Source organism: Pseudopipra pipra, chromosome 12 (assembly GCF_036250125.1).
Source record: "Pseudopipra pipra isolate bDixPip1 chromosome 12, bDixPip1.hap1, whole genome shotgun sequence".
NCBI lineage: Eukaryota > Metazoa > Chordata > Aves > Passeriformes > Pipridae > Pseudopipra > Pseudopipra pipra.
Genome location: NC_087560.1, coordinates 465,567 through 478,819, shown reverse-complemented (window position 1 = coordinate 478,819; position 13,253 = coordinate 465,567). Strand labels below are relative to the sequence as shown.

The 13,253-nt window shown below is 36.6% G+C and overlaps 1 protein-coding gene across 6 annotated transcripts in view; it reads right to left on the bottom strand.

Annotated features, from left to right (window-relative positions):
• Positions 1 to 13,253, bottom strand: part of ENTREP2 (endosomal transmembrane epsin interactor 2) — a 110,548-nt gene that overhangs the window by 67,723 nt on the left and 29,572 nt on the right. For all 6 annotated transcript variants that reach the window (XM_064668300.1, XM_064668301.1, XM_064668302.1 and 3 more), the window contains exon 2: positions 3,106 to 3,162. In XM_064668300.1, the coding sequence (XP_064524370.1) occupies positions 3,106 to 3,162 (57 nt within the window). The remainder of the gene's footprint in view (positions 1 to 3,105; positions 3,163 to 13,253) is intronic.

The window sequence follows — 13,253 nt, the reverse complement described above, 5'->3', positions numbered from 1 at the left end:
CTTTGTAAACCAGCACTGGATTTGCTTTCCATGTAGAAGTGATTACAGCTTTCCAAGTCTCTTTCTGAAAGCAAGCAATACTCAGCATTCAGCCATCTCCTAGTTTATCAGAAACTTAGAAAAATTCTATTAAGTAAGATGCAGTTGTTTTCACAGTGTTTTCACACAGTGTTTTGTTAACCTTTAAACTGACGCCCCAGCCCCAAAGACAAGTGTTCCTAATGAACATTTTGATCAACGAATTCAAAGAATACTCACGCTGAAGTGATACTGCAGACTGATGAAGGGATCTGTTAAAGCAGAGGGATGTTCTGCATCTCATCTCCACATCACACAAGTATCAAAGTCAACAATGACACACAAGGTGATGGGTGCCTTTAGACTCTGCCCTTCTCCCACAGGGGGCATTTTTTCACTCATTTTCCTCCTACAGTCTTGACCCAATTATGCTGACATTGTCTCTCCACTACAGAGATCACTCTTTTATTCCAGTAACCAAAACCAAATCTCTCCTTGGGGAGAAGAGTGGAGTTTGGAGGGAGGACAACCACTTTATTTTTTTAATTCAAAAATTTCAATTGGATTTCATCCGAAAGGCAGACGTAAATTCTCTTACGAGAGTTTAAAAATACCACGACTCATCAATTAAGGTACTCTAGGACTTCAGGTTCAGCAGCACGGCCAGGAACGTGTCAATACCCCACCTCACTGAGAAGAAAACAGGAAACTTACTCATAATTTATTTCTATTCATTTTATGTTTCATCTGTTTCCTGAAGCTTGGTTATTTCTACCACACTCAGCAAAGATATCTAGTGATAGAAGATAATCAATGAGGAAAAACATTTGGACCAGTTTTACATATTCATTACCTTATGGGGCAAGCATGTATGTGGATATATTTATTTAAAATTATTAGTAATTTCTCTTTTCAATACAGACTTTTTTCTAATTAATTTCTGCACATTAATATCACAGTAAAATGTCTTTAGTACATAAACATTTGTACTAATATCTTGTAAATACACAACTATTCTCAGTTTTAACTTTGTTTCCAAGGTTTTAAACTATCCAATAACCCACTTATTTCTACACCAATACTACATAACACATTTCTGGTATGATACGGACAGAAATTAATGGTTGGTGAACTACTGTTTGTTTTTAATGCTTCTTCAACTTCCTCTTTTTGCCTGCAGAAAATAATATATTTGCAAAGAAAAGACATCTGAGGAAAAAATCCAGACAATTATAGTGATGAGTCAATCCGAATCAGCAGCATGAGGGGCTGACCCTGGCTAGCAGCTGAGCACCACATACACACCTGCTCCATCTCTGCCCCTTGCAGCAGGACTGGAAGAGAATTAGAAAAGCCTAAGTGAAAAAACTTGTGCGTGGAGATAGTTTAATAAGCAAAGGAAAGAGGAAGGAAAAAGCCAAAGCAAATGATGCACTGTGAGAACAATAGAGAGCCTGGATACTGCACAGGTACTGCTCAGCAATAGTCAAAACACAGGTTGTTATCAACTCTGTTTTAGCCAAAAATCCGAGATATGCAGAAAACTGGCACCTTAAAATATAACAGTTTCACCAGTTTTCAGGACATCACAGATGGTGTATGGTTTAATTTTATATCTTTATTCATAGCTTCAAATGATAAAGATATCTATCTTTCTGGAATCACTTTTGGAAATGACAGATTTTGTAACGCATTGCAACAAAACCCACATGTACTGTAATCAATTATATAGTTGTTTGTAATACTATAAAATAGGGTAAAAGGTAATCATTGACCATATGTATTTGGCATGTGTTGTATAAACAGGTCACAAGAAATACAACTCATAAGCATGTTGATATGAGGTTGCAAAGTTACACAGTACTGATTGCTAATCAGAACCGCCATACTGCACTCCTGGGTTCCAACTGCTAAAAGGTATTTACAATTCAACAAGAAAAACAAGATATTATGTAGTCACTGCAAAACTATTAGCCCGGTTGTTACACAGCTTAATCACACACAGCGGTGAAAAACATCATCCCTGTCTCCTGTTCTTCCAGCCGATTATTGTATCACCACTAAGTGCCAATACAGAAATACAGGAGAAAATCAGGATCTAACACATGAGCATTAAGCTTACTCTTGGAAAGAAATAATTTCCTAGAGCATATTTTAGGAAGGTGAGCTGTTCTGCAAGCATTAATGTTGCCATTTACTGTTTCTTCCCTTTTATCTTTATTTCCTTGAATGATGCTAACATGACTGCCTATTCATATTTCACTGAGTGGATCGATAGCTGAGAGCCCAGCTGAACTTACAACGTGTGAGTAAGTGTTCAGGAATCAAAGAACCAAGTCTCAATAGGCCTGAATAACATTTCTGATGCATGAATATTGTCTATTCTAATGATGTAAGCTCTAACTGATTTAGTTCATAATACTGAAAGATACACTTCAAGTTCTAATTAAGCTTATTGTCAATAATACAGGACTTTGCATTTTATGCTTTCCATTACATTCTTTTTTCCCCGGGGCCTACCTTTAGTATTAACTGTTACAAATGTTTTCTGTTACTCTGTTACAGATGCACACTTTTTCAAAGGCAATATTTATCTGCTAACACGTCCTTATTGACACAATCATCGCACCTTTTAAATAAGATTGATTTGAATCTAATACTACTTTATGTTAATAGGTTATCTGAAACTCTATTATCATGCACATATAAAGAATAGATAATTTTTCATTATTAAGTCACTACATGGATCTCACAACAGAAATAATGTATCTGAAAATCATTCTGCAGAGGAAGATGAACAGCTACTAATTTGGAATAAGTTTTTTTCCTCTCCAGATAACTTGTTAAAAAGATTACTCTGCGGTGCAATTTTTGCAAAATTAAGTTAAATGCAAAGCTAAGGGCAGACCAATAGTCCATTTGTCAGATACAAGAAAAATATCATTGTCACCAAGGTATTTTATGTAATACAACTTCAAAGTCACAACATTTTTGTACTAAGGGTTTATAAATATTAGGATACATAACAGCACTGGAAAATCATCCCCAATGACTATTAGGCTTCTATATAAAGACAAAATCACTCACCACAAGTGAAAGTGGTCTCTTCCAAGAAACAACACCGATCAATCCGGACAACAGCACCTATAATAGGGAAAGCAGAGTCACTAAAGGGACATGAGATTTTATACCAGTGTCATTAAAAGAACTAGTAAGCAATAAAATGAAGCTTAATACATATTCATGATGTGTATTTCCTGAATGCTGGAAACCAAGTGCTAAAAATGTAATGCTTTCCTTTTATTCTCAGTAACAAATACACAGAACTACCACTAAGCTGTTTATAAAGAGATTTCTATCCAGCTGCCAGATCCACCTAGTTCTGATCAGATCACAATATGTCTTAAAACATTTCTTCTCTCCCAGTCCCAAATGTTATCAACTCTGAAGAAGAATAAATGTTTAAGGGAAATTTTCTTGTGGTCTCTTAGCATCATTGAAAATTAGCCTACAAAAAGGGGAGTAATGACAAGAAAATCACAAAATCATCCAGGGTATCCAGATAAATTAGCAAAAGGGTCTTTTTGTTTTGTTTCACCCGCTCAAACAACTTCTTTACTTGATCTCGTGATTGAAAAAGGACCCATACATTCATTTAAAACCTGTATTTAACATACAGATACATTACTCTACTCTGCAGACCAAAAGCAAGCAGGATTCAGACCTTTATACACCTAAGCTGATCTTAGGTATTTTAAAATAATATGCAAGCTTTACATTTCTCTCAGTTAAAACCAGTGAGAGAAACTGGAGCAATGAGGTCAGGGATATCGACCTTGGGGTGGGGGGAAAAAGGTGGAGAGGAAGCTTTTCATGAGAACATTTAATTAACAGAAATAGTAAAGTAGAACACAAAAGAAATGCAGAGAAAAGAATGAATAATGTATTTATTTCCTGGGTCCATGGTGTCATTTTTTCTCATCTCGGCTTGTGCCAAGAACTTGTGTAACAGTAACTTATACACTCAGCTAGTCACCGTTGCCACTGTGTCCTAGTTTCCTAGCAATCTTTTAGGTATAAAAACAGAGCACAATAAATAAAAATGCCCCTATATCTAGCCAGTACAGAAGCAATGTACACTGTACTGGGAACCGGGCTGGGAACAATCCATCTACTGATGCAGTTGGACTGCAGAGCACTCATTTTAGGTTTTCACAAAGCCTAATTTGTGGACATTCATACGGTGGGCATATTTCAAACATATTTCCCAGTTGACAATAGCCACAGTTGCTGCAGCTGTTGAAAACATTATTCAGAAAGACAATACATTGTAAAAGGCACCTTTTGGTGTTTTCTTTAGCAGCTACACCATTAAAAAAAACCCTCAATTTAAGATTTTTAGTAAAATCCCAGTGTTAGTTTTTAAGTGAAGTACAAATGCAACAAATGAGAAGGCACAAATGCACAGTAAAAGTGAACCAAAATCAGGATGTGGATATCAGACTGTGCAGATAATGCTTACATGCAAATGTGCATATTTTGTATTCTACAGCGTTTCCTACAGCATAGAAGCTACATACTTCTGGATGTTGGCCAAGTGAAGGAAAAGCTGAGAATTCCATCTTTGCAGTTAATTAAATTTACTCACACAGCCATGTTAGCTTAGTATTACTGTATGATAACTTGTCTGTGGACTGATAGTCCTGTAATGTGAAACTGCACTCAGGAAGGTAAAATGACAGGGTTAGCTAGTTTATCTGCAGGCTAGACAGCAACATGCTCTCAATTAAATAAATAGGGTGGCTAAAATTGTGAGGTTATTAGAGAAAACCCTTTGGAGTAGCAAACCTTTACTTTCATTTACTGTGAGAACTCCCTTCCACAAGTTAAACCTCTCCCCATCCTGTCTTTATTTGTGGCATTGCACAAGATGCAAGAATGGAGCTGATCCTTTTTGTTCAGCTGAACTACAGCTGTGTTTGACCTTTACAGAGGCCTTGCAAGATGAAAGAGGTACATGTGGTTTTGTTTGGAAAAGGAGAGCTTTGTGGCACTCGCTGTACCGGCTCACCATGCAAAAGGTCAAGCACAGTCAGGCCAGCTGATGAACTTGCACTGATGATGGACTTTAGGACTCACTGTTCCACCTGTGTCTTTAATATTGTCATTATAAGAGTTCACCTCAACAATCCCGTCATGTAATTTTCCAAACCCCATTAGTCTCCAGCATTTGGGTAGAATACACCAAATGACTATCTAAATAGAAAACTAAAGAAGATTTACCTTGAAATTGAAGACAACCAGGAATTTAAGAACACAAAACCCCCCAAACTAGAAAAACCCAGCCTTGGCATTTTGTTTTCTCTTCAGTTTGTACTTCTTACCAATACAATGTTAACATTGAATAAAGAGAGTAGAACCACACTTGGTTTATATACAAAAGTAGGAATTATTTGAAAAGTAGTATGTAATTTACAGGCCCCAAAGACCTTTCAATAATGGCTCCAAATATTCAATCCTTACTCCATTTGAAGCAGTATGCAAAACACTTATTTCGTTCTCCCAGGTTTGACCAAGAAACACAGGCACAAGATAAGTGAGTTAGTTTTACACCGGTAACTAAAGCATTATCATTTCCTAAAAACCCATTCCTCAGGATCGCAATCTATTCATCTTCTCATGTTTTTCAAAAATCACTACACCATATATATGCTGTGCACAGGTTTTTTCTTTCTTAAATAAAAAGTAAATTGGAGTTTGATTATTTTAACAACTTGCCCACTTAAGTTTGAAAACATGGTTTGATTTCAGAACCTGGACAGCATATTTATCTACTATCTTGGACCTAAATTCTATCTGCTGAATTGTAGTGAAACTCCCCAGCACATAATAATCAAAATAAATCAAAGTTACTAAAAACATGTTCAAAAATGTAGGTTTGCCAGATTCCTTAAGCAGAATTCCTAAAGATATATGTACCTGCTGACTATAACAGTGCTGATTCACAGAGGAAAAAACAGAATATAGCAGCATTGGCTTCAGCAGCATTAGACATGCAATAACAGAGGGTATGAACATCTTTCAAATGCATATGAAAACTCCATTATCGTTAATGCAAGTGGTGCTCATGCATGACAAAGATGCATTTACTATAACAGGCATATATTGAGGCAGGACCAAACCAGAAGGTAAAATTACTTTCCATTACAGGGACTGCAAACAAAGGATTTGCCCTTGATGGTGTCTTTTCCAGCATTTTCAACCCTCCACACTCCAGTGAGTCTCTAGAAATCTAAAGGGCTTTGACTTTGAATATGGGACAGATCAGATGATGCAGTCTTTCAATGTATCTTAAACCATGTGTTTTCCAAGTCTTCATCTCCAAAATGATTGTTGTATGCTAAACACTCTCTAGTATGCTTCCTTTAAGCTTTTTTCTGAAATATATAAAATGTATATTTATATAAATATTACTTAAAACAACCTAAAATGTAGTGAAACACTATCAAGGTAAAAAAACATTACAGACATGTAAAATTACTGATGTCTAAGTATTAATTTGTTTAATAAAATGAATTATCTTTTTTTTTTCCTCAGTACAACTTGGGTTTTAGCAATGCTTTTCTACTCTAGAGCATATGAGTTACAGGAAACTCCAAGTTTTAGTATTTATTTTTATTCCTGCTTACTTGCTCAGGTTGATGCAACATATGTCAAGTCGCTTGGTCCTCTTTTACAAATGTATGGGTTCCTCGCTTTTTCAGCTTGTAAACATGAGACAAATTCTCCAGTCAATGGATTCAGTTGTATTAAAATAAGCATACAAGTTCTTCACATTAATTGCAGAGATTCCTTCTCAGGCCTCTTCTAAGAACTAAATTTATGTGTTTACAGATAGGCATATATAGTATGCATATGATGGCAAAAATATGTGTCTCCAGATAAGCTAAAACCCAAACAGCCTGTTTGTACCAACACATCAGACAATCATCCCTCATGGTGGCCCCAGGCAGAAGCAGGCCGATGCACGAGGCTGCTGAGTGCAGAGGGCAGGGCAGGGAATGGGCTGCCTGATTCACCAGCTAAGGAGGCAAATCCCAGCACGCACAGCACCAGCCCCACAGTGCCTTCTGGCAGCAAAGCACTACAGCAACTGCTGCTCTGCAGAGCTTTCGGAAGCCACTGACACTGCCCAAGGTTCCCCCTCTCTGGGCTGCAGGAGCACAGACTACTGCAAGGTTTCATTTTGCCAACTCACATGTTCCAGACATGGTGAAGTTCTATTGTACCTGAGCAACTAAAAAGCATTGATATCCTCAACTGTCCTCAAGTCTAGGTGTGCCTCCCAGAGAGACTAAATTAACAGCTGAAATATCTTCAAGGGGGGTGTTTCCATGAAATCTATAGTTGCCCCTGTAACAGGTAGATAATTATTTACAACATGCAATTATTAAATTAAATTAAATGTCACAACTATCACATACTCAGAGACTATAAAAGCATGACATGTTACTACCAGAGTACGAAATCTTCTGGTATTAGTACTCTCTGCAGCATCTGCAATCCATTAGTGCAAAATGCTGGTAAAGTTAAACACAAGCTATAGGAAAGAGCTATAGGAAAGAACTGTGCAGCATGGGAATTAGCTGAAAAGGGACTGGAATAATCCACCAGTAATATTACTCTCCATTCCAATTCCTGGAAAAACAGTAAGGATGAAAATCTCTTGGGGAGGGGGTGGTGTGAATGTATTAGCAAGTAAGATAAGGAGGAAAAAAGGTTTATATATATTTCTATATGCATATGTACACATGTGAAAACTATATGGACAAATACAGAACAGTGGCATGATTTTGGAATGGTCTTTCAAAAAAGTCATCCTAAACAGTAGATGCTGTTGAAAGTCATACCGTTCCACCACATTCAAAACACTGCAAAAACCAGTCACAGGCTAAAGAATTTTTGTAACAGTTAATATAGCTGTTTATATTCCTATATGCAAACTGACTGTTCAACACACAGCTATCACTAAAATCCAGGGACAACCCTCTTATTTAAGTAGTACATCACTATGAACACAAAGAGCACAAGTACCACCAGACTGCCTACACAGAACCAAAGGTCCAGACACTCCAAGATAAATACAAGCAAGCCATCAGTGACCAAAAAACACAAAAATTTCAGCAGTTTTGAGCTATTTTATAAAAAGATTCAGTATGTTCCTGACTCACAAACACTGCATCATAGCTTAGTCTCTCTCATTTACCCACTGTGAACCTAAAACTAATTTAATTCTAATTGCCATGGAAACAGAAGCAGAGAAACAAAATCCCTTGGTGCCTTGTTCTTCTGAACAGGACAGTAAAATCACCTATACATTGACACAGCTACCAGAATGTATTAACAGCACATAATTTTGATCTCATTTTAAGCTCTAGGGTGAGCTTTTCTTGTTTTGTCTTTGTATTCCTATGAAATATTCTCCATACCCATCAGAAATCTGCTTGTTACACATCTGTTGTTTGCTTCTAGAAGGAAACAATTGACATACAGAGAAAAACAAGGGTTGATGGAGCACATATATATCAGAACAACATATTTTCCAATTATGAAGAAACTTCACATGTTCTGTATTTGTTACTATTCCAAGTGGTTCAGAACTGTTATGCTCAACTTCACTAAAATATGAAGACTGCATTAAAAGCAATGGACAGGGATTTAGATAAGATATTGAGCACAGAGCTGATATGTCAGTCTCACAATACAGTCTTAATTCTAATCTGTTTTTTATTAAACACATTCACAGAACACACTCTTACATTATCTTATACGCCCCATAATGTAATCCATGAGTATTAATAAGGCACATAGCCATTAGCATAAGAATATTTAAACAGAAAGGAAACCAAGCAATTCAGAACCAATTCCCCCAAGCTTTCAAATTTATTAGAGTATTTATGAACAAACTTGAAATAAACAGATGACTGAAGACCTGGCTCAATACATGTTGTTTCACAGGTGAAGAGCTTTAACTCAGAATAAGGTTTTTGGAGATATTGTAAGAGATGAATAAGATGCTTTTGTGGCAATTTCCATTTCGGACAATTCTGTCAAATTTAAAGGAGGTTTCCCACAGAAATGAAGCTACTTTCCTTCTCAAGAATGACCTATGATTGAACCAAAAGAATATACCACTTTTTTGACTAACATCACCAGAAACACTGCTGCAGAACCAGTTGTCTCACAATGTTCAAAATGAAAGCTAAACCAAGCAATTCTCTCAAAAATTGATTGAAGAAATATGCTGCCCATATATGCTATTCAGCATGCCTACAGTAGCTCAGATCGAGTGCGAATAGCTTACTGATCCTTTGAGGCAGGAAGGGTTTACTGAGGCAGCAGTCAAAAGCTTAATTAAAATGCACTGAACCAATGAAAGCAGTGAAATCAGAAGCAGTTTGTCCAATATGATAGATCTGTATTCAGGTATTGTACACTCAAGTGTTAATGCTTTCCTCATCTCAATATTTATTTTCTTGGTCTTTATGTGCATTCTATACTGTAGATTACAAAGATGATTTTTAATAGGGGAAAAAATCTCTGCATCTAAAAGTATATTGAATTTCCTTTCCAAAAATACTGGTACATTTTAAATTCTTTGTCATTTCATATAGTTAAATTTCTTCAAGGGCTAAAAATGTGAAAACACTCTTAACTCGAGTATCAAAGTAATGGAAATATATGGAATCCTAAGGCAAAGGTATCACCCAGCTATGAGGACTTCACTTCCAGAACTTTCATTTTATGTCACCAAAAAAAAACCCCAAAATATATCCATAATGTTGCTGTGACAAAGAAAAATACCGTGATAAATTTCTTTAGACATTCCCTAATCTGTTTCCACATCAATCTTGACTTGTATCATTGACTCAGTACAGAAAATTATTCTATAAATATTGTTTTCCGGCAGCGTTAGGAAATCACTAATCAGAATTTTGCTGCTGGGCTCTTCCAATAATTATAAGAATGAAGACTGAGATTGCTTTAGATAACTGAAATGAGACAACGGCTCTTTCAATTACCGACACAATTTCTCAAGGGATGAAAACTGAGGTATATCATGAAGTGATCTAAATATCGATAACAACAGCATTTTCTTTGCCTCAAACTCAGAAGAGCTTCCAAATGCAAGTAAAATGCAGTGCCTCTTCTCTAGTCCTCCAGTTCCATGGATCAAACACAGGTTTGTCTTCCAAACGCCCCAGCAATCCAAGGGTTCTAAAGGTGAATTTTATATCTCTTACATCATGTATCTACCTGGTAATTTTTAAAGTTATTTTTCTCAAAGGACTGCATAGACAAGGTAGTTTATTACTACTAATTAGCAGAATGAGTATATCCAAAGCCTACACCATTTCTCGTTTGGACTTAAAATTTCTGCTCTTACGAAAACAATTAGTATAACTAGTACTTAATGAAATTACATATTAACAACAGGAAGTCTTTTTGAGTATCAGAAACTCAACCAACATGCACCTCAAGGTTAAGCCGTTAAATAAAACATGGTAAGGCAAGAAAATGCTTTAAATGGCAGGTAGCAAGGACATTAGTAAGACTCAGTCCAAAGACTTTGCTCCAAGATCATCAAGTTTATGTATTACAATTTCTTCTCTAACAAGATAACAGAGAATCAACTGCAACTTAATAGGATTTAAAGATACAAATTAACATACTTTCCCTGAAGCAAAGTAAATTTTTTTTTTCTTTTTTAATGTTACCAACCTGCCTGTGTTTTACTAGCTGCATAGTACAAGCCACCAGTCCTCTCTGACCTCCAGGAGAACTCTGTCCCATGTCAAAAACCTGATACAATAATTTCATTTTTGTTGCTCTGGAGCCACAGTGCAGTAACTGCCCCGAGCCTCTCACAGTAAGGCACTGTCTTTTGTCACTATGGCTTCTGTTAGAAATGGTTACATTTTTTTAAGGATAAACTCAAGGTTCACAGAACGTCTCAAGATCAGGAAATACCTCCACCTCAACCTTAAATAAAAGCCTGTCAGCAGCAAAGTGCAAGAATGAAATCACGTTGATGCAGAGTCAAAACAGACTGAACAAAGAATGTAATGTGCTTGGAATAATTTAGAGCATTAACTCCATTCTTGATTATAATAATCTCATTAGTTATTATTAAAGCCTTAAAATATGTTATTTTAGACATGCTGCATACAAGTCATAAGATATCTGTTGTATGACAACCTTGAGACTGACTTATAAAAATCCCTAATTGGTCTGGAAAGAAAGAGCAAAGGACTTGGGTAAGTAGCAGAGGGGGTATCACTTCAGCACCACAAATCATCCATTAGTTCTACAATGCAGCCACAAGGAAATAAATTTTCAATGCCATCCCGTGGTGCAACGGAAACCATCGAGCTTTACAGCAGAGAAGGCACATACTGGAATGGTCTAGGCATAGATCTGTCTAGGAGAGAGCTTCCCCAAGATCTTGGGTCACACACTGACAGCGACTTGGAGCTTAAGGCTGCAGAACTACTTTGCAAAAGCAGAGCTGTTTCCTAGTCAAAGTTGACATATGACATGCCCCCAAAATTCAAGGCAAACATTAGGCAAGCATTAAAACCCAGCAACAAACCCCCTCTAATCAAAGTCTAATTCTGATGTATAGGCTCCCTAAGCTGTTAGCAGGCAATAGATTTGGGGAGCACGTGACACGCTATTTCAGGAGTTTTAATGCAATGCATTATTTGGGCAATACCAGTTCAAACAGTGAATGAATAAAACCATAACCTTACTTCCAAAATCAAAGGCTAGAGCTATTTCTAGTGCAAGGGGAATGGAAATCCTGTAAACATTGCAGAGCAATTAAAACTATGTCTACTTTCTCTCCATAAGAGATTCAAAGAGATTACTGATGCATAACACTAAACTCACTTGAACAGCAAGTTGTAATATATAATAACCAATGTCAAAATACACAAACTCTGAAACATCACAGACAGAAAAACATCCTGTACAATACTGGTTACAAAGCCAAACTGGATCATCAAATTCAAGTGTTTTCCATCTTGATTTCAGAAATAAAGCAAGAATAAACCACCAATTTTCATGAGACCTCACTTCACACCAAACCCATTTGCTAGATCTTGTGGTCTGCCTTCTAGGATTATTTAATGGCTATTCAGCCACAAACCACATTCACTTACTCTACAGAAACCCTTTCTCCAAGAAAAATTAAATTCAAGGAGTCCAAAGGCTTATTTCAACTAAGGTCAGGACTTCTGGTAAATATAACAGGCACTTTGCATCAAGATTAAGAGGAAAAATAGCTTATAGTCTAAAAGAGCTGTTCCGCATTTTTTACATTACCACTAGATTAAAACACTTTATTCTAAAAAATTGTTCCCAGGGTTACACAGAATCATTCTTCAGAAGAAGAAACCCAGACGTGCAGAAACAGCAGTTCCTTACTGCATCACTAACAGGCAAATAAAAACTACACTACACAAGATACACCTATATTGTCACCTGTGGAGGAAGCAAAACTCCAGCAAAGTGATTCACCTGGCCACGTGAAGCATGCTTGTTTAACAAGGATTACAGATTAACTAGCATTGGGTCTGACCTTTAGTGGTGGATCCACTACGGTGACCAAAAATTACAGTTACAGTAATTTCACACAGTGCACATGAGCAGTAGGCTTGCTTAAGTGGCTCCTAAGAAATTACTATAACTTTATCTAATATTAAATGGATTAAGCTCATATGTGACCATTTTCCCACTTCATCACACAGTTGGATGTCTTCATTTCAAAAAATTCCACAGAGTCAGAGGCAAAGAAAACTGAGTACTCAGTACATCAAACTCAATTATATTTCAAAGACAGAGCCTCTTTGGTTTGTTCTACTTGTCTCTGATTGCCTGCAAAAAAACTCACAAAGAAGCTTTTAAATTACTGTCCCAGTAAGATTCCCACACTCTCAATGTTTGTGTTACTGCAGCCTGGCTGACCACAGACTCAACAAAAGCATAACATACTGATTTTCATAAAAGCAGCCATGTGCCTACTTCACTTGTCTGGAGACACTTTATTCACTAAAACAGATTAAATGAAAACAACACAGAGAGAGTAATAAGTACTTGGAAATGATTTAGGACTGTCACATTTTACACACACTGACACACAGCCTAAAAATCAGTACAACTTGTAACTTTGG